At 37.1% G+C, this 22,965-nt stretch overlaps 1 protein-coding gene across 4 annotated transcripts in view; it reads left to right on the forward strand.

The window, feature by feature from the left end:
* The window catches only part of ZCCHC7 (zinc finger CCHC-type containing 7), a 230,704-nt gene that overhangs the window by 170,503 nt on the left and 37,236 nt on the right, over positions 1 to 22,965 (forward strand). For 2 of the 4 annotated variants that reach the window (XM_006729111.3, XM_031023538.2), the window contains exons 3-5: positions 3,108 to 3,151; positions 4,372 to 4,497; positions 5,659 to 5,829. In XM_006729111.3, coding sequence (XP_006729174.1) covers positions 3,108 to 3,151; positions 4,372 to 4,497; positions 5,659 to 5,829 — 341 coding nt within the window. The remainder of the gene's footprint in view (positions 1 to 3,107; positions 3,152 to 4,371; positions 4,498 to 5,658; positions 5,830 to 22,965) is intronic. The other 2 variants (XM_081803201.1, XM_081803202.1) reach the window with 2 other exon arrangements.

Raw genomic sequence — 22,965 nt, forward strand, 5'->3', positions numbered from 1 at the left:
GGCAAATGAAAAACTTACGTCAATTAAAAAGAAATAATCAGAGTGAAAGAAGCCAAACACAAAATGGTACATAATATATGATGCTAATTATATACAGTCCTAGAACAGGCAAAGCAAATCTATGGTGACAGAAAGCAAATCAGTGGTTGCCCTGGGGTGGAGGATCAACTGCAAATATGCACAAGGTAACATTTTGGGATGGTGGAAATGTGCTATTTTTGATTGTTGTGGTGGTTACACAGGTGTGTACATTTGTCAAAATACATCATATTATATTTTTTACATGGGTATATTTTATAATATATAAATTATACTTTAATAAAGTTTTCTTTATAGCACAGTCTTCTGTGACTTTTTTCCCCTTTTTTCCCTAAATTCAGACATTGTCTATTCTTCCTCTAAATTTACTGTAGAATTTTGTTTGGTCTTCTCTTACTCCTTTCTTCTTCTTTCATTTGTCTTCTTTACTAAATTATAAGCTTTTTCCTCTTGGTTTACCATATAGCACCTTGCTCATTGTAACCTTTCAGTGTGTTTGTTGCACTGAGTTGATTTGATGCAAAGGAGTTACCAGCTATTGCTTTGATTACAATTCTGATGTTTGAAAAAAATCACAGCCCCAGATATTAGCAAGACAAGGCTCTAAGGCAGCTAAGAGTTAATATTAGGCATCTTTAAGGCAATTCTAATTTTACACTTTAGGGCAATCCCATATTATATTCTATGGCAATGGGTGGTGAACATATGGAAGATGAGTACTTCTGGGCCCTGTGGGAAGTTGTCTTTAAGGGAAGACACCCTGTGCCAGTTGCAGAGGCATGGAGGACAATGGATTTGATTTTAATAATGAAAATTCAAAAGAATCATAGAAACTTAGTGCTAGACGGTACCATGGATGCCATTTAATCCAACCCATTATTATACAGGCCCAGTGAAGGTCAATAACCTGCCCAGCGCCACACAGCAAATAAGAGATAGGGTTAAGACTGGAACCCAGGTTTCTAAGTCCCATTCCAGGAATTTAACAAAGTGGAGTATTGGCTGCATGTAGAAGTTCTAATGAGTTGCCCTTAGACAAAGCTTCCATTAGTTTGAGATTTGGAGTTAAGAAGAAAACAGGATAGATAAAAGAGAAAGGGCAGGAGTCAACTGTTATTACCAGGATCGAACCAAAACTGGAATCATTGGGTAGCACCAGGAGTTGGCTCATGTGTTTCTGGTGAGTCTTTGTTCCATTTACCATTGAGAAGTCTGATTTCATCTGTAATCGAAACCTGTTTTGTGTACCTGTTGATAAATTTTCTGCAGTAAGAATATACTGTAGCTTGCTGAGGAGTTAATATACAACCTGGAATATTGTTGAATCCCACAGGAATGTTGAAACAATCTAAATGGAGTCAGATCTTCCTCTCTCAGACCTTCCCTTTTCTCACTGTTCTCTGTTCAACTGTAAATTTATTTGGAATTGGGGGTGGTAATTGCTATTTTGCATTTCACTGGTTTTTGGGTTTTATTTTTTTTAAGGACAATATTAAGGCAGTTTTTTAAATTAAAGTGATTTTTAATGGTCATTGTGAATTTTAAAGATGAAGGACATTGAGGTACAAAAGGCAGCTTTGAAACTTACAGCAGAGCATGCGCCTTAGATGGATCTTTTGAATAAAAGAATGCTGTTGTGGATGGTGATGATGCACAGCTATTTAATGTATTCTCCATGCTCCATGTATGGATGCAGCCTCCAAACTTTACAAAGGACATAATCATCTGCACAGCATCTCTGCTGTCCTATGGATTGGTCTTTTTGTAAAGCAGCCTTTTGGTTTTCTTAGTTAAACTAGTTTATTTTAAATATATCTCTAGACACTTACTCCTGGTAGGCCTGGGGAAATGTAGATTACTTCACATCTCCTCAAAATTCCTTTCAAAGAAGAGTCAAGCTCGATTTGCGTTTTCGAGATAGAGAAGAGGAATAGATAGGAGGAAGGAAGAAATCTTGACTTTGCTTCAAGGAGAGAAAAAAATCTTTCAATCCTTTGTTGATACCATAGCTTCTGCATTAGTCGTATGTCCCTTCCTCCTTGTTCATGAGTGGACCAGAGGAATAGCAGCCATTTGCAAAGGGCAAAGAGAAGAAAACAGCTGATAAAGAGGAATGTAGGGCTCCCAAGCCCCCTAGGTTTTTACATTTGTATTTTTAGATCAGTCATTGGTTTCTAGGTATTTGATCTCCTTATTTGTTGTTTCATTTCACTGTTTGTTATAAAATACAGTGCTAAATTTCTAGCCCCCAATTGTGAGATTGTATTCAAAGTCCAGTTTTTAAAAATGTTACAGTGAAAGTCAACTACAATGGGAAGCGAGTAGACATAGTTAATACTGATATTGGAAGGCAAAACCTTTCCTCTGCCTTCTTGGGTCTGAGTGGTGGAGGCAAGCGAACTAACTAGTGAGTGATACAGAGATTAACAGGAGGAAAGACAAAGTGTGGGAGCGCTCAGTAATGAGCAACTCAACTCAGTTGCCAGAGGTAAAGGTTTGTTTACCAACTTAACACAAGTATTCAGGGCTTCAAAGGATGGAACGTTTTGATGATGCTGGTTTTTACAACTTGGTGTTTTCAGAATGTTCTAGAAGCCAAAGTCAGTCACTTCCCTGACTAGAGACCCTGGGTGGAGTGGGGGGGGGGTGCCCTGCAGACTTTCATAAACCTCTGCTTTAATCAGATAAAGAAAGTTGAGATAAGATTTTTTTTCTGCATCTGCTACTGGGTTTTTTGTTTCTTCACTGATTTTTTTTTTAAATTTGTTTATGGCTTGATGATTTTCAAAGCATTTTCACGTATCTCATTTGAGTCTCAAAAGTATTTTTTAGGTAGAAGGGGCAAATATTATTCCCATGAATTTTACAGTAAGAAAAATTGAGATTAAGAGAGGTTAAGTATTTGTTCAGAGCCACACAAGTAATATGGAGCCAAGATAAGAGGTTAAAGTATTCACATATCCCACCACACCTTTGGGGTCCAATTTCAGTACTGACAAATTGAATAATGTCAATCTATAAGTGCTTTAAGGTGTCAAGATTTGAGTAACATTTTATTTGTTTTGTAGGAGAAGATGGTGTAAGTTGGTTCATCAGTGACAAAGACGCAGAGGTAAAAAAATTGTTTTTTGAAGTTATGAATAATAGATTAATAAATTCCTTTGATTTGAAGTTTCCTTTCACTTCAGTATGATAACTTAGTAAACTTTTTAGAGATAGCAGTGGTCCAAGTATGTTGTAAGAAAAAGTTTGATTTCAGTATATGGTGATTGAATTTGTCAGAAGTGTGGTTCAGCCTTGATTTTTGTCAGTTAATTGCCATAATGATTTAGTCCCCTTTCCCTTCTGTTTCTTCTCTGCCATGGTGAGTCCTCTCAGCCCATATTGCCTGGTACCACTAAAGATCAACACCGGAAATAACTGCTTCTTCAGTGTAAGGAAATGGTTAGTCTATATTTAGGATGTGGCAAGTGTTTTTCTTTGTCAATTATTAGCCTTAATTGTGACAGATGGTTAGAAAAGAGAATAATTTTACAACTTAGTAAAAAAGTTTTAAGAGATCATTAGATTGTGTCTACATGGGGCCTACCTGGTTAATCCAGCAGAATAACAAGTAAAAGATGAAAAGCTTTTTCAAAGATGAAATTCTACCCAACAAGATAAAAGCATGGTTGGCATTTACATAGTCCCCTTTAGGTATTCCATATGATATGTTTTGCTAATATCTTTTGCAAGACACTAGATTTTGGCTAGAATATGGGAGAACTAGAATTGGGTTACTGTAGGCAGAATAGATCTTAAAAGTACTCTATTGGAAGGAAATTATCTCATTGTCTCTTAGAAATTATAATCCAGTTTATAGGCAGTGACCCTGGGCTGTTCAAAAGAGAGAATGGGTTCGGTCATTACGTGGTTTTATGACTTCAAAGACAAAAAACATTTTTAAAAATCCCTTAGGTAAAAATTTAAGCAAGTTTCTCATTCAGAAAAATATGATATACATTCATATGTAGAAATCAGCAATATCTTTGGCTCTGAATGTCACCAGAATGTCTAAATGATGCCTATCAGTACCCCTACTGGACCTCAACTGTAAGTAGAGAAAGATACAAAAGAAATGGAACCATATGGAGAAGTGTAAAAGAATGGGGTGGGGGGACAGACAAGAAGTAGAGTTGTCTTCATGGCAACCCCTTTTAAGTTTTTCTAACTTCTTTTAAGAACACAAAAGTTCCCCGTTACTGGGTTCTATAGATTAAATAGACTATAGCTGTTAATTCTTTTGAACAGAGTGAAATATTTTTTTTAATTATTGATTTTTCCCCCCCTTAGGCCCAGATAGTTAATAATAGATCATCTGGAAGATGGACCCACCGATACTATTCAGCCAACAAAAATGTTACCTGTAGAAATTGTGACAAATGCGGCCATTTATCGAAAAACTGCCCCTTTCCACAAGTATGTGAAATACATAATGTTTCTTTCCTCATTGTTAAAAATCAAAATCTTAAGAGTGGACCCCTATAACCTTAGAATTCAAGTCTTGCATAATATGTGTGTAGATTTCACATTACATTTTCATGTGGGTCACAGCCTAGAATAGTAGCAGAGAAGGAACAATGAAGTTAGAGTCAGAAAAACCTGGAATCAATTCAGCTGTCCATTGGTAGTTGCACAACCTTAGGCAAATCATTTCACCCTCTATGCCTCTGTTTTCTTGTCTATAAAATGAGGAGATTAAATCGAATGATTCCTGAGACGCCTCTCACTTCCAAACCTTCTACTTTATGAGACAGCTTTTTCTTTTTCTTTTTTTTTTAAATATTTTATTTATTTATTTGACAGAGAGAGACACAGTGAGAGAGGGAACACAAGCAGGGGGAGTGGGAGAAGGAGAAGCAGGCTTCCCGCTGAGCAGGTAGCCTGATGCGGGGCTCAATCCCAGCACCCTGGGATCATGACCTGAGCCGAAGGCAGACTTAACGACTGAGCCACCCAGGCGCTCCAGACAGCTTTTTCATTGTGGGATAATTTTCATTGTTAGAAAGTTATCATTTTAAGCATTTATCTATGTTTATTGTGTAAATTATGTTAAACAGATACATCAACCTTTGGAACAACACAGAACTAAAGTTCTTAGATGTTCCCTGACACATAGTAAGCCCTCAAGAAACATTCCTTCCATTTACCTACTCCTTCTTCCAAATGATTGTCTTTCAGATGTTTGAGACAGCTTTTAGGTTTCCTCTTTGTCTTTGGTCCTCCAGGCAAAGCAACCTCTTTCAGTATCTGTTCCTCCTATGACTTAGCTTTCAGATCCTCAACTTTCCCTCTCAGGCACAATCCACTTTGTCAATGTTCCTACAAGATGAGGCATAAGAAGTAGGTGTCAGTTAATAGTACATGCACAATGAGCCTTTTTGGCAACCACAGAATACAGATAGCTTGTGTTAAAGCTCTGATTTCAGACATTTTGTTTGATTTTACAGTTACACTCAAGATTTGACCTTCATTGGGGTCTCAAAATGGAAATAAATTTTATGGAATTATACAGAAAAAGAAAATCTTCTATTTGAGACCAAACTATTTTGCTAAAGAGGTTTTCTGTTTGCCACCTAGAAAGTCCGCCCCTGCTGTCTCTGTTCTGAGAGAGGACACCTCCAATATGCCTGCCCAGCCCGCTTTTGCTTAGGCTGTTCTTTGCCTATGTCTTCCACTCACAGATGTCTTGAAAGGCCTTCCTGGAGAAAACGATGTGACCGATGTGATATGATAGGCCACTATGCTGATGTGAGTATCCTGCATATAACTGATTTGTCAGACTTTGGGGGCAGTGTGCCAATTTGTAACTATCAGTCAGCCTACCTGAAAGAATGTTTATTCTATACCATATGTGATGATAGCCATGTCCCTTTGGCTACTGATCATCTAAAGTAATGCTCTAATAGGGATCCTACTGAATGGTTCATCAGGAGGCAGCATCAAGAAATATTGTAAACCTATGCTTGCCTCCTTTGCTTAATGTGCTTGCCAAGTAAAGGTTTGAAATAAAAGAGGTATGTAATTAATAATAAAATAATAAAATGTATGTACCTATTCATTCATAGTTAGCTGAAAATATATACCTACTTAGCAGTTGTATACAGAGGTCTATATGAAGCCTGGTTTGATGCTGCTTATTGATGACTCTTGCTGATATAATAGCCTTAAGCAAGAAGGACAAAAGCACCAATACTTTAGATCTGCTTATCTTAGTTCACTTTTTAGATTTAAAAAAAAACAAGTAATTTAGAAGACATTCAGTTACCTATAGCACATTAAATTTTAGCACATTGTTATTTTGGACATCATTTTGCATCATATGGAGTTTTAGTCAAAATTTCAGAGACCAGAAAGGCTGTAGAAGTTTTTTTTTTTTTAAAGTAAGAATCTTTTCTTTTTAATTTATACTTCACAAAGACATGATACAAAGCACAAACATTTTTCTAATTTTATTTATATTGGAGTATACCTATAACCTTTTGCCTAAAAAAGTGATATGGCTTTCTATTGAGATGAATTTCAGATTAAAACATTATTAGAATATGAATGTTTGGTATATATGTTTCTCATGTAAATATATCAACTACTGATTATAATTTTTAAAGTGTCTTTTTAAACAAAAAATAGAGTCACTGTCTATACATTGTTCTACCATTTGACTTTTTTCTGCTTAATTCCTTATGAATGTATATCTCTGCATTAGCTCATATCTACCTGTCAAAGGCTAACTTTTATTCCACTGTATGGATGTACCAGTTTACCCAGCAATTTCTCTACCAATACATCTAGATTTATAGTTACAGCCCATTTTTTAAAACAGACAGTGCTACAATAAATATCTTTATGTGTGTGTGTGTATGTGTGTAAGATTATTTCAGTAAGTCAGATTCTAAGTGGGATTGTGTAATTAAAGGATATATACATTTATATCTGGATAAATATTGTCCAGTTGCTCTTCTTTTTTTTTTTTTTTTTAAAGATTTTATTTATTTATGTGACAGAGAGAGACACAGCGAGAGAGGGAACACAAGCAGGGGGAGTGGGAGAGGGAGAAGCAGGCTTCACGCTGAGCTGGGAGCCCGATGCGGGGCTCGATCCCAGGACCCTGGGATCATGACCTGAGCTGAAGGCAGACGCTCGACGGCTGAGCCACCCAGGCGCCCCTGTCCAGTTGCTCTTCTAAAAGGTGGTGCCAGTGGGGGCACTTGACTGGCTCAGTCAGTAGAGCATGCAACTCTTGATCTCGGGGGTTGTAAGTTAAAGCCCCATGTTGGGTGTAGAGATTACTTAAAATAAAACCTTAAATAAATAAATAGTACTAATATATCCGCCTGCCAAATGTGTTTAAGAGTGCTCTCAACAGGGGCACCTGAGGGGCTTAGTCGGTTATGCTTCTGCCTTTGGCTCAGGTCATGGTCTCAGGGTCCTAGGATTAAGCCCTGTAGGGCTCCCTGCTCAGCAGGGAGTCTGCTTCTCTCTCTCTCCCTTTGCTCGTGCTCCCTCTGGAGCACACTCTCTTAAATACATAAATAAAATCTTTTTTTTCCCCCCAAAAAGAGTGCTCTGAACAAAATAATCGATCTTTTAAAGTTTTGGCCAATCAAATAAGGAGAAAATGATATCTTATTGTTTTTATTTGTATTTCTTAGGCCACTAGTGACATTGAATGTGATTCTCAAGATTAGGTGTGGAGATAGAAGTTATTTCTTTCCAGAGTAGCTTAAACTGGGGCAACTGGCTGGCTCAGTTGGTAGAACATGTGACTCTTGATCTTGGGGTTGTGTGTTCAAGCCCCATGATGGGTGTAGAGATTACTCAAAAAAATTAAAATCTTTTTTAAAAAAAAAGGTAGTTTGGGGCGTCTAGGTGGCTCAGTTGGTTAAGCATCCAACTCTTCGTTTTGGCTCAGGTCATGATCTCTGGGTTGTGAAATCAAGCCTTGCGTTGGGCTCTGGGCTCAGCACAGAGTCTGCTTGAGATTCTCTGCCTCTGCCCCCCCCCGTACGCCCCCCCCCCCCGCTCACACTCGCTCGATCTCTCTCTCACTCTCTCCCAAATAAATAAATAAAATCTTTTTTTTTAAAGTAGCTTAAACTTACTTTTTAATATTTACTGTCTTAAAAGTAAAAATCCTAAGTTGGCTTAGTTTTATACTACTGTTCTCTGCATTACGTTGTCAATTATAATTTTTTTTGGCAGATTTTCTAGTTTGGCAGTTACATTTAATAGCATATTTCTTTACTCCTTTCTTCTGAAAAGCTCTTACAAATATGGTCTTATTTGCCTGTGATAACAGAAGGATCTCAGACATTATTATGAGCATTTTTTTTTAATAAGAAAATGTAGTACAGAACAGTTAAGAATGATTTGTAAAAGGTTATATAATCAGCTGTGAATTAAATCTGTAGTCCATTCTGCTGAACTGCTTAATTTTGGCCTCGAATGTATGTTAAACTCTTTATCTAAAATGGCCTTGAGGATTAATAACCCCAGTGAATTTAAGTTTTTAAGATAGGGTTAGGCTATGGCTGACTTCAGAGAAGGCAGCACCCTCTCCCCTAAATCTGCCAAGATCTAACTGTTGGGGTTTTTTGTAATTACATGGTGAAGGTTCTGGACGCTAATTGATCTTTTTTTAGTCTTAAAAGACTGCCCACCTTGTATAAGATTCCCTTGGAGCCCAATCAAACCTGGACTTCACTGACTCCATCTGAAGAAGCTTATAGTCATTCCACCATCCCAGAAGCTCTTCATGAGGATTCACTTGGAAGCAGAGTCATTCTGGCCTTAGGTTGCTGGAACTATTCATCCAGTCCCATACATGCTTTAAATTTGTCTTGAAACCTGGTCCTCCACAGAAAACAGTGTTTCCCCTGCAGCCCTCTCAAATGCTTGCTGTTCATTCTTTCTTGACTCACATAGCTGAATTAGGTTGAGTAGGATTAAACTCTTTCTCACTCACTGTGGCTGCTTCTAAGTCATTACTCCTCCCTCTTTATGTAGATACTTTCAGCTTATTTAAGGCCCATACCTCTGACAGTACTGTTCTCCCTTCTTTGTCATTTTCATCTTCCCACCTGCTGGACTTGTTACTCGTTCACAGAGGATTACTGAAGACCTGGATAATTATAGATGCCCTACCTTCTTATCAGTTAAAGACATTAAGAAACTTCCATTTACTTTATACATCCCTGTAGCCACAGCACTGATCTCTGTCATGCCAGAGTACCAGTTATATGTTCAAAGAGAATCTGTAATGAAAACTGATGAGTCATATTCATATTCTTGCTGTAATGAAAGACTTTTCCTGAACTCTGCTTGGGAAAAAGCCTCATACGTTAACTACTGCATAAAAGTAATTTGGTTCAAATTCCAGAGTTTTACAATGTAAAGGATAGAAAACCTGTATCATTGATACCTTCCAAAGGAAAAGAATCTGCAGTTTGGAAAGAATTCCAATTCTGAGTCTACCACAGATTCTCTCCTCTTGTCAACAATTTTTTAAATATACAGAAAATTTTATTTTTTAAAAATATTTCAGAGAGAGAGAGAGTGCATGTGGGAGGGAGGAGGAGAGAAGTAGACTACCCACTGAGCATAGAGCTGAACGCAGGCTCGATCTCATGCACAACCCCTGAGATCATGACGGGGCCAAAATCAGGAGTCAACCAACTGAACCACCCAGGCGCCCCTTAAATATACAGAAAATTTTAAACTGTGTGAGCACATCTTGCACACATAATCCCATTCTGTAAGGTATATCTGACATTTCCAAGATAATAATAGTTATAGTTAATTACTTACAGTGTTTCAAGCACTGTGCTAAATGCATTACTAACTAGGAAGGGGGAGTGCTTTGTTCACTGCTGTATCCTCAGCACATAATGGGTGTTCTGTAGATATTTGTGATTGTGTCATTTATGTAATCCTCACAACTACTGTATGATAGATACTGTTTAATGTTCCAATTTTACAAATAAGAAAACTGAAGGGCGCCTGGGTGGTGCAGTTAGTTAAACGTGCCACTCATGGTTTCAGCTCAAGTCGCGAGATCGAGCCTTGTGTCCGGCTCCACGCTCAGCGCGGGAGTCTGCTTGCAATTCTCTCTTCTTCTCCCTCTGCCCCTCCCGTTCATGCTCTCTCTCTCTTTCTCGCAAATAAGTAAATAAAATTTTTTTTAAAAAAGAAGAAGAAAACTTAGACATTGTAAGGTTCAGCTTTTCCCAACATCTCAAAGTTAAAGTGATGCTATACTTCATGAATGTACATGGAGGAAGCTCACCTACTAACATTCTAGGAGTTGTCAGTCTAACTCCTGCTCAGAAGATCTCTCAAGTTTCTGTCTTAAACCTGCAAATGTTATATTTAAAATACCAGTATTTATAAAAACAGATGAAAAAAATTTCCAAATAAAAATAAATGATGGTTTAAGTTTTCAGCTCTTTAAACAACTTCTTTTTTTTTTAAAGATTTTATTTATTTGTCAGAGAGACAGAACACAAGCAGGGGGAGAGGCAGGCAAAGGGAGAAGCAGGCTCCCCGCCGAGCAAGGAGCCCGATGTGGGACTCGATCCCAGGACCCTGGGATCATGACCTGAGCCGAAGGCAGCCTCTTAACCGACTGAGCCACCCAGGCATCCCCAAACAACTTCTAAGGATCAGCAGAGTAGCATACAATATTGATTTTCAGCCAGAGAACCACGTCTGCAGTACCAGAGAACTGTGCTTGTACAAAGAACAAGAGACCATCCTGGCCTCAGCAGTCTTTACTGATTGTTGAAATTGTCACCCTTTTTCTTTAAAGTGTGACTGAGTTCATCAGCGTTAGGTATAATTGAAACCCAAACATCCTAGATTTTCTTCCTTCAGCAATTTTTTTCTCAAATCCCCTGCTTATTTTTCTTTCCCAATCCCTGCTAGCCATAATTCCTTTAACCATCATGCACAAGAATCAAATACCATCCACTAGTAGAAAGCTCAGCGCTTGAGTCACTCCTTCAAGTCAGATTTTAAATGCAGTGGGAGAAAATAACTCATAGGACATATTTCACTTGACTCCCTTCTTTAAACATTTGATGCTGTGAGAACATGCTCTCTTAAATATCAGCACTATACTAAATTTTAGCAGCTCAAAAGTTTCTTTGAGAACTCAGTATAAACTGTGTAGGTTTTCACAGATATTAGTGGTCTGTAAATGTTTCTTCAAGAAATATATACATAAAATGGAAAATTAGTATCTGTTTAATTTTGGTGATTTTTTTAATAAGATTTTATTTATTTATTGGGTTGGGGGGGAGGGCAGGAAGAGAGACAAGCAGATTCTGCGCTGAGCACAGAGCTTGATGCTGGGCTCGATCCCACGACCCCAAGATCATGACTTGAGCCAAAATCAAGAGCCAGCCACCCAACGAACTAAGCCACCCAGATGCCCTAATGTGATTTTTTTTTTTTTTAAAGATTTTGTTTATTTGAGAGAGAGAGAAGGCACGAGCAGGAGCAGGGCAGAGGGAGAAGCAGGCTCCCCCCTCAGAAGGGAGCCGGATGAGGGGCTTGATCCCAGGACCCTGGGATCATGACCTGAGCCAAAGGCAAACACTTAACTGACTGAGCCACCCAGGCACCCCCAATGTGATTTTTTTTTTAAAGGTTAGTTTAATCTTGGGGATTTCCAGTAGGAAATGTAAAGTACCTAGTACAAGTATCTTATAGTTATCACTTCATACTCTTCATATAAAGAGTGAACAGTTATTGAATATTGTTTTTGTCCAGATAATTATTTAAGAAAAGGGCATTTATTTTTATCAACTCCAAGGAACACTGAATGGTATTCATATGCCTTTTGCCTCTTATCCTTTCCCTAGTCTTACTGAGATACTACTGGCCAGAAATAAGACTGGCTGAAACACAATTATTGAGCTCAATAATTGAGCCAAGTTTTGAAATTAAAGACTTCCTTAATTCAGATATTTTGTTTTGTATAATAGTGATTAGTTCTACTTTTGTTCAAAAACATCTCCACTCTTGAATCACCCAAATACACTTTTTATATTTGTTTATCAAAAATTTGCTGATTGCCTACTATATGCCAGGCAGTATTTCAAGTACTAAAGAAGTAAAGATGAGTAAGACATGGTCCCTGCCTTCGAGTAGCTCAGAGTATAAGGCAGACATTGGAAAGAACAGACTAAAAGTGATGTGATGGGGACAGCTGGGTGACTTAGTTGGTTGAGTCTCTGCCTTCCGCTCAGGTCATAGATCCCAGAGTCCTGGGATCAAGTCCCACATCGGGCTTCTTGCTTAGTGGGGAGTCTGCTTCTCCTTCTGCCTCTGCATGCAGCTCCCCCTGCTTGTGCGCTCTCTCTGACAAAATAAATAAAATCTTTAAAAAAAAAAAAAAGTGGGGCACGCCTGAGTGGCTCAGTCGGTTAAGCGTCTGCCTTCAGCTCAGGTCATGATCCCAGGGTCCTGGGATCGAGTCCCGCATCGGGCTCCCTGCTCCGCGGGGAGCCTGCTTCTCCCTCTGCCTCTGTCTCTCATGAATAAATAAATAAAATCTTTAAAAAAAAAATAATTAAATAAATAAATAAATAAATAAAGTGATGTGATGGAAGGTACACCAGGGTGGTGAAAATTCAGAAATATCAGAAGACTAAGCTTGGTGACTTGCAAGCAATAGATATCTAGAAAGTATAAAAAATTACACAGACCATAGGAGGGAGCCAAGAAGCTATGCCTATAATAACATGTCACCTGTCTCTGGAAATATCAGTGCCATAGGAGCTCATGATCCAGGCTAAGTGAGTTTTCCTGTAATCATATGGCTTGAAACATACACAAGGGTCAATATTTTCTGAGCACTTGTTTGCTTGCCTTCCTGCTCTTACATTCAAAGACAGTGCACATTGAGGAAGGAAATAATATATAGCCATTCCTGGACTATTTCTCCTTTCTGATTCCATATCTCTTCCACTCATGGAGAGCCAGTTTTCTGTTGTATCATAATTTAATGCATTGCTTTAACCCTGAAAAGAATGATTCACAGCATAATCCAGAATCTGACCACTTCTCATCATTTCTATCACTATCCCCCTAACATAAGCATAAGCGAGCATCTACTGCCTGGATTATTCTTTTTTTTTTTAAGATTTTATTTAGGGGCGCCTGGGTGGCTCAGTCAGTTAAGCGACTGCCTTCGGCGCAGGTCATGATCCTAGGGTCCTGGGATCAAGCCCCGCGTCAGGCTCCCTGCTCCGTGGAGAACCTGCTTCTTCCTCCCCCACACCCCCTGCTTCTGTTCTCTCTCTCCCTGTGTCTCTCTTTGTCAAATAAATAAATAAAATATTTTTTTAAAAAATTTTATTTATTGAGAGAGAGAGAGGATGAGCAGGGCGGGGAGAGACTGAGGGAGAGGGAGAAGCAGATTCCTCACTGAACAAGGAGCCCTACGCGGGACTCGTTCCCAGGATCCCGGAATCATGACCTGAGCCGAAGGCGGCCACTCAACTGACTGAGCCACCCAGGCGCCCCTGCCTGGATTATTCTAATAGCTTCCTGAACTGGTACCCTGCTTCCTTTCCCCTTTATATTCAGTTTTCAGTAGCTGGCTAGAGTAATCCTATTTATTTATTTATTTATTTATTTATTTATTTATGTATGTATTTATAAAGATTTTATTTTATTTTTTGGGGGGGTAGGGACAAAGGGAGAGAGAGAGAGAGAGAATCTTAAGCAGGCTCCATGCCCAGCACAGAGCCCGACCTGGGGCTCGGTCTCACAACCCTGAGATCATGACCTGAGCCAAAACCAAGAGTCGGATGCTCAACTGACTGAGCCACCCAGAGACCCCTAAAGATTTTATTTTGAGTTAATCTCTACACCCAATGTGGGGCTTGAATTTACAACCCCAAGGTCAAGAGTTGCATGCTCTCCACTGACTTGGCCAGCCCCAGAGTAATCCTTTTTAAACATAACTCAGATTAATCAGTCCTCTATCCCAAATCCTCAAATACGACTTTGCATCTCCCCTAGAGTAAAAGCTACAGTCCTTATACTCACCAGCAAGGCCATATGTGATCTGGCTTTTTGACCACATCTCCTACAGTAATCCCTTGCTTACTCCACCTGGTCTCCTTGCTGTTCCTTAAAAGACCAAACATTTTCTTGCCTCTACCTGCTGTTCTGTCTGCTGGGTATCGGGGTATCCACAATGATTCATCTCCTTCATGCCTTTACTCATGTATGTCTCCTTTTTAGAGAGGGCTTCCCTGACCACCATAATTAAAACAGCACCTCCAACATTCCCTGCCCTTCTTCCCTGCTTCGTTTTCCTCCATAACAGTTATATTGGACAATCTGTATTTTTCTGTCTCCCCTAATTAGAATGTTTTCAGACATGTTCGATGCTGTATCTCCAGCTTCTAGTGGAGTACCTCACCTATAGGATTAATAAGCAAATTAGTGAATTAGGGGCAACAGACCCCACTTACCTACCATCCAGTCATGCTTGTGAAAGTTGTCAGATCCTGCACATTGATATACAGGCTTGGAAATTCTCAGCTTGACTCATTAAGAGGTAGGCATCTCTCAATAATATTTAAAATCAAGTTTTAACAGGTTTTCCAAAACCTGTAATACCTATAGTATGCATAAAATAAAATGAAATATCCAAGGCAAAGGAAATCCTTTTTCTTGTTCCCCCCCCACTACCTCAAGTAGCCAGTTCTACTTCTTTAGTATTTTCTTTAGTGATTTTCTTTAATATCTCCATTTTAAACCAGTATTATAGGTATTGATGCAGTCCTGTGTTTTTGGTTTGTCAACCATTGGCTTTCATATGGAAAAATCTATAACTTTGTGATGGAATATACTGTATCATCTTTTTCAGTACCTTAAAAAGACAAATTTGAGGAAAGGAAAAATAAAACTAACATTCTGATAACCTTTTACAATTCAAATAATCATAAACTAATTTTCCTGCTGAACTTAATTGAAGTCAGCATAACAAGTGTATCATTGTAATAGATTGATAAATATGTTCACATAAATATGTAGTCTGCTGACACCTAAACATCACAACTTTTGAGAGTAAAGAAAAGAAAGTATGACTTGGGTTAGAATATTTCTTTCACTTTTTAGAATAAAGAAAAGAAGATATGACTTGGGCTAGAATACTTTATTTCTCTTGCTTTTTACCACATTTTCATGTCGTTTAAACACAATATTAGAGCCAGGGTCATGACTAGGATTGATTGATTTGCTTAATAAAAAATAAGTTGAATAGGCTTATAAAATGCTTATTTACCTGAGAGACCAGAATACCCCCCAAGGAAGTTAAGTAGATTCTGTGCTTGGAGGTCTCTTATCCTCTTGATTGGTATATGCAAAACTCATGATAATGTTAGTGAAAATTCGTATGTGTTCGTTGTTCAGGGAGTAAATCCCAGAATTAGTAATTAATAATTCATTGGAACTGTTGCCAAACCACCTAATAAATGAATATCTGAAACTTTTCATGGTGTTATATATATATATATATATATTTATATATATGTAAATAAAAGCTTATGGAAATAACCTTAGAGGGTAGACAGTTTTAACTGAAGGTATGTAATTTAGCATGGTTACAATTTGAAGGAGAAACCAGTCCTTATTTTGAAATTGTAGTAAATGGTATTCTTTCTAGTCATCTGTGACTAACCTGACAATTTCCCCCAGTCTCCTCAACTCTCCCTGTAGCACTAGTCACTTTCAGTAGACCTAGCAGATTGAGAGCAGGTTTACATTTTCTTTATTGAAGTTATAAGAATAAGTTTGTAGAGGATAGAGACAGTTCCCTTTCTCCAGACACGTAACTTCCACCAAAAGAGGGGAAGGATTATCCCCTTATAGTCTATTTACCAAAATTAACAGCCCTAAAAATTAAAGGGATAAATAAACTTTAGATTTTCATTGAGAATTTTATGGGACTTAGGTATGAACTTTTGAGTGCAGTCACATTGGGAGACCTGAGTCTTTGAGAAATACAGCAGCAGACCGCTGGGAATTTTGTTAAATTTCAAACTCATTATACCCCTCACCTTTTTTTTTCTTTTCCTTTCTTTTCTTTTTAATTTTCAGTCCAAGTATAAAAGCCCATGTAGACTTGGACTTGAATTTGACTGTTAGATCCAATAATAAGGGCAAATTCTTTTTTTTTTTTAAGATTTTATTTATTTATTTGACAGACACAGAGAGACAGCGAAAGAGGGGGAACACAAGCAAGGGGGGTGGGAGAGGGAGGAGCAGGCTTCCCGCTGAGCAGGAAGCCCAGTGCGGGGCTCGATCCCAGCACCCTGGGATCATGACCTGAGCCCAAGGCAGACGCTTTACTGAGCCACCCAGGCGTCCCATCCCAATAAGGGCAAATTCGGGGACATAGTTATCTAAGCTATGAGTTTGGGGAGTGACATTAAGGAAAGCAGATTCTCATTAACACCTGGAAGGCTAAAAATTTTATTTACTAAGCGGGTCAACTCCCCTGGACTTTATAAATCTCATAGTTTTCTTTTTCTTTTTTTTTAAGGTTTTATTTATTTGAGAGGGAGAGCGCACATGAGCTGGGGGTGGGTGGGGAGAGGAAGAAGTAGCCTCCCCTCTGAGCATGGAACCTGACACGGGGCTAAATACCAGGACCCCAAGATTACAACCTGAGTCAAAGTCAGACGCTTAACCAACTCAAGTCACCCAGGTGCCCCTCATATGTTTTCTGTCTGAGTTCTGATAATCTCCCTCAAATTGTCCATAGTGAAGGAAAATACAGCAACAGAGAATGATTTTAAACCTGTGAAAGTATTCAGACTTAATTATGGACATCTATCCTTGCCAGTTTACTCATCTTAAAGTCAACACTGTTTTCTTCAATTATATACTAATTAAATTACTTAAGTATTCCATTTAAGAGGTACACACATTTCCTCTTGAAAATTTACAGATGTCTATAGAATGATTCTATTTCAGTAAAAACAAAATGAGGGGTGCCTGGCTGGCTCAGTTGTGGAGCACGTGACTCTTGACCTCAGGGCCATGAGTTTGAGCCCCACGTTGAGTGTAGAGATTATTTAAAAAAAAAAAAATTTTTTTTTTAAATGAGCTCTATTATAATCTATTTTCGTGCTTGTGTGTGTATATATATATTATCTTTATGATAATATATATATAATATATAAAGATATATATATATCTTTATGAACAAAAATAAATGGGATAGAGGAATGCATACCAAGCTAGTAGGCTGCTAACATTGGATTTCCTCAGCTGACTGATAATAGATTGGTAGAGGGCTAGGAGACATGATTAGCTTTGCCTTTGTCTTTTTATTGTATTGTTTCCTTTGTTTACAAACAGAAAGATTATGATTTCTACAAGATTTCAGTTCAGTAACAAGTGTGATTTTGCCATGTTGTACAGCCTTCTAATGATTATTGCTTTAATAAAATGCTATTTAAGAATTTCAGGAACTCGGGCGCCTGGGTGGCTCGGTTGGTTAAGCAACTGCCTTCGGCTCAGGTCATGATCCTGGAGTCCCGGGATCGAGTCCCACGTCGGGCTCCCTGCTCGGCAGGGAGTCTGCTTCTCCCTCTGACCCTCCTCCCTCTCATGCTCTCTGTCTCTCATTCTCTCTGTCTCAAATAAATAAATAAAATATTTAAAAAAAAAAAAAAGAATTTCAGGAACTCAAGAAAATTCTGTAATAAAATATTATGAGCTAATTGAACTTTCAGTTATATAATGTTAAAATAATTCTCTCTGTAGTCATAGATACTAAAGGAAAGTTACACACCCTGAGAACACTAATCATTGTATTGGGGGAGTTTCAGATATATAAGAAGACAAGACTCAACTTTTAAATTAATTACCTCATGAAGTGTTATTCTAAATTTTTATTATTTTTTCCTCAGCCAGTGATCTTTTACACAGGAATCAATAATGAAGTAAACTGTAGTGTCTCACTTCTAAACCCTTCTTTCTTACCCACCTCATCAACCCCAGCACCTACCACTACTTCACCTGTTGGAGGGATGCTTATACATAACCTTTACCTTGATACATTTATAAGAATCTGGGACAACAGGAATGGTCTTTTAATGAAGTAGATAACAATTTTCAGTGGGATAAACCATCTGTACTTTGCAGATCTTTATAATTAAAACTCCTTCTCTGTTCCTCACAAACCAGACCTCTGAGAAAACTATATTTTTCTGTGAAGTTTGTCAGAGACCTATACAGTCCTTGGCAGATACCACCTCAGTTCCTAATACTAGCCGGATTGACATAAGTCTCTCTTTTTAAAAAAAAAATTTTTTTTTGGTTGGGCTCATAGAAGGCATATATGAAGAACTGGTAGATTAAAAAAGGAATCAAAGATGACCCCAAATGAAATAAATTCATTGTAAGAAATAGGAGGAAAATTGAGAAAATCACAGTTCATTTTCATGTTGTGAATAGAGGAGAAGTGACCCAAAACAAAATGAACAAAAATTCTGATTAAGAGAGCATGCACCCAGTAGGAGAGAGAAAAAAGTCCCACATCTAGACATATGCTAGTGAACTGTCTGAATGTCAAACAAATGAAAATCACACAAACATCCAGACAGGAAAAAAAAAACACCACATTACATGTACACACACACACACACAACATCAAGCTTGCATCAAACTTCTCCTGTGCAATACTAAATGCCAGAAGGCAGTAGAGAAATCCCTAGAGGGTAGAACATCCTGAGAAAAATAGATGACATGGCCAAGCTGTTGTTCATTTGTGAATTTATTGGAAAAGTCAGAATAAAATTAGCAGCAATGAACACTGAAACCAGGAACGTGTAAGGTGCGTGTATGAATACTTCCTATTGATCTGTTTTTAAACTTAATTTTAGGAAAAATTCTTTAAAAAATGTAATTTGAAAACTATAAGGTGAATCATAGATAATTCCAGTAAAATGAAGTTTGTTTTAATTACAAGAAGAAAAATAAGCCATATAAATTTTAGATTACTAAATAAAAATGAGGCAAAAGAAACAATATAACAAGTGACAGGAAAAAATGAAAACAGCGAGAATGCATAAAAAAATACAAGTATGAGGATAAAAATAGAACCAGACCTATCAGTTATCACAATAAATAAATGGATTAAATGGTCTTACTAGAAAACAAAGACACCAATTTCAGAAACCATGAAGGAAAAGGGAGAATAGATTTAACTTTAAAAAAATGTCCATCCAAAGAGACCATTAATAAAATTAAATGACAGACCACAGCTTGGGAAAGATTTTTATAAAATGCATGATTTCTATAATATAGAAAAATCTCTTACAAATTAATAGGAAGAAAGAAAAATGTCTCCATAATAGTAATAATGTTAGAGAAGTTGTGCTGGATACAGAAGTACATTTGGTTAACCTTTCTGGAATTCAGTGATGGATGTTTGTAAAGATATATCTACAAGAATGTTCATCTCAGAATTGTTTACAATAATGAGAATTAGAAGCAACTCGAAAATTTAACATTCTAGCTCATTTAAGTAACTTACAGTACATCCCATGTAATGGAATGCTCTTCAGCTATTTAAGAAATGATGTAAAAATAGGGGCACCTGGGTGGCTCAGTCGGTTAAGCAGCTACCTTCGGCTCAGGTCATGATCCCAGGGTCCTGGGATCGAGTCCCTCATCGGGCTCCCTGCTCAGTAGGGAGCCTGCTTCTCCCTCTCCCTCTGCCTGCCTCTCTGCCTACTTGTACTCTCTCTCTCTAATAAATAAATAAAAATCTTTAAAAAAAATTAAAAAAAAAAAAAAGAAATGATGTAAAAATAAATAAATAAATAATGGTATAACGGGCGCCTGGGTGATGCAGTTGGTTAAGCATCAGACTCTTGATTTTGGCTCAGGTCATGATCTCAGAGTCATTATATCGCGCCCCACATCCAGCTCCACACTCGGCACAGAGTCTGCTTGAGACTCTCTCTCCTTCTGCCCCCCAAAATAAATAATAAAATAAATCTTTTTTAAAAATTTAAAATATAAAAATGAATATTGGAATATAAAGGTACCAGTACATTAAGTGAAAAGCATAAATTACAAAACAGTATATGAAATATAATCCTGTTTCCATACAAATAAACATATTTATATATGTATATAGATTTGCATGGAAAATAATTTGGAATGAAGGATTCCAAAATGTTTACTATGGTTATGTCAAGAATTATAGAAGAATTTTTTTATTTCTATTCTATATATATATATATAAAGATTTTTATTTATTTATTTTAGAGAAAGAGAGTGAGAGAGCATGGTGGGGAGGGGCCGAGGGAGAGGGAGTTCCAAGCAGATTCTACTCTGAGCGGAGTGGGCTCAAGGGCTTAGTCTCTTGACCCTGAGATCACGACCTGAGCCAAAACCAAGAGTTGGACGCTCAACCAACTGTGCCACCCAGGTACCCCACTATTCTTTATATTTTTATAGTGAATATATATTCATTTTATAATTTTTTACCTTGATATGTAATGTACAGTACTCTATTACTGCCTAAAACATTTTAGGAATAGTATCGTCAGTAACCAATCTAGCCTATGTTCAGTCTTTTTCTTTTTTTTTTTAAGATTATATTTTTAAGTAATCTCCACACCCAACATGGGGCTCAAATTTATAACCCCGAAATCAAGAGTCACATACTCTACTGACAGCCAGCCAGACATCCCATTCTTCTTTTTTTAATAGTAAAATTGACTTTCTTTTCTTTTGGTGTTCAGTTATATGAATATGTATGGATTCATGTAAACTCCACCACAATCAGGATACAGGATAGTTTCATCACCCTCAAAAAACTCCCTCTTGCTATCTCTGTATAGTCACACCCTCCCCTCATCCATTACTTCTGGCCATTAATTTGTTCTCCATTACTATAGTTTTGTTTTTTCAAGAGTGTCATGTAAATGGAGTCATAGGATTGTAAAGTTTTGAGACTAGCTTCTTTCACTTACATGGTATCTTGGAGATTCATCTGAGTTGTTCCATGTGTCAATAGTTTATTTCCTTCGTAGTATTCCATTGTATGGATGTATTATAGTTTGTTTATCCATTTATCCATTGAGGAACATTTGGGTTGTTTATAGTTTCTGACTATTACAAATAAGGGTGCTATGGATATTTGTTTATAGTCTTTTGTGTGAACATAGTTTTCATTCCTTTGGGGTAAATTTCCAGGTTGGAGATTGCTGGTCCTATGTATGTTTAACTTTCCAAGAAACTGCCATATTGTTTTCCAGAGTGGCTGAACTGTTTTGTATTCCTACTAGCAAAGTGAGAAGTCCAATTGCTCTGTATCCTCATCAGCCTTTGATATTGTCAGTATTTTTTATTATAGCCATTCTAATAGTTGTGTAGTATCTGTCTTGTTTTAGTTTGCATTTGCCTAATGGCTAAAAACGTTGAATATCCTTTCATGTGCTTATTTGCTATCGTTTTATCCTTTGTGGTGAAGTGTCCAGATCCTTTCCTAGTTTTTAGTTATTGTGTTTATTTTCTGATTGTGTTTTGAGAGTTTTTTCTATATTTTGGATAAGGGGTTTTTTAGATATGTGATGTCCATACATTTTCTCCCAATCTGTAGCTTATCTTTTTATTCTCTTGATAGTCTTTGGCAGAGCAGTAGTTTTTAAATTTGGTGAAATCCAGTTTATCAATGTTTTTTCTTTTATGGATTGTGCTTTTGATGTACTTTCTAAGAACTCTATCCAACTGCAGTTAACAAGGATTTCTCCTGTATATTATCCCAAAATGTTTATTGTTTTATGTTTTATATTCAGATCTGTGATCCATTTTGAGTTCATCTTTGTATAAAGTGTGAGGTTGGTTCATTTTCTTTACACATGGATGATCAGTTGTTCATCACCATTTGTTGAAAAGACTATCCTTTTTGCAGTGAGTTGCTTTTACCTCTTTGTCAAAGATTAAATGGCCACATCTGTGGATTCATTTCTGGAGTCCGTTCTGTTGCATTGATTTAAGTATCTGTTCACCTCATCAATATCACACTGTCTTATAATATTATGGCTTTGTAGTAAGTATTAAAATCAGATAGTGTGATTTCTTAAACTTTGTTATTATTTTATAAAATGACTTTAGCTATTCTAGTTCCTTTCTTTTTCCATCTAAGTTTTAGAATAAGTCCCATGTACCTACAAAAAAACCTTGATGGGACTTCAATTGGTATCGTGTTCAGTCTGTTGATCACTATGGAGAGAATTGACTCTAATATTTTGAGTCTTCAATCCATGAACATAGTATGTGTCTTCATTTACTTAGGTCTTTAGTTTTTCTTACCAGAGTTTTGTAATCAGTGTATACATTCTCTACATACTTAGATTTATACCGAAGTACTTCATTTTTCTTGGAACTGTGGCAAATGGTATTGCTTTTTTAAATTTTGTTTTTCAATTGTTTTTTGTATATAAAAGAAAGTTTGGAATAAAATATTCTGAAATGTTTGCAATAGTTATTTCAGGTGGTAGTATTATAGGTGACTTTTATTTTTTGTTTATTTGTATTTTCTGTCTTTATAATGAATATACATTACTTTTGTAATATTTAATGTTATTCTTTTAAAAAAAAAAAAAAGGACAAGTTTTTAGACTGAAGTTACTATAGTATCAGCACAACTTTGGACCTAAAGGTGATTACTTGTATCCCTGACATATCCTGGATAAGATTCTTGGGAGAGGATGAAAAGGAAATTTCCCCAGGAGAATCCCATGAGAATTAGAGAAGTAGAACTGGATATCAGGGAATAATTATAAATAAAAGGAGTTTAATGTAGTTGGTTAAGATGAATCAGGATAACTTTCAGTAGTT

This window comes from Leptonychotes weddellii, chromosome 14 (assembly GCF_054177405.1).
Source record: "Leptonychotes weddellii isolate Sample4059 chromosome 14, ASM5417740v2, whole genome shotgun sequence".
NCBI classification, from domain to species: domain Eukaryota; kingdom Metazoa; phylum Chordata; class Mammalia; order Carnivora; family Phocidae; genus Leptonychotes; species Leptonychotes weddellii.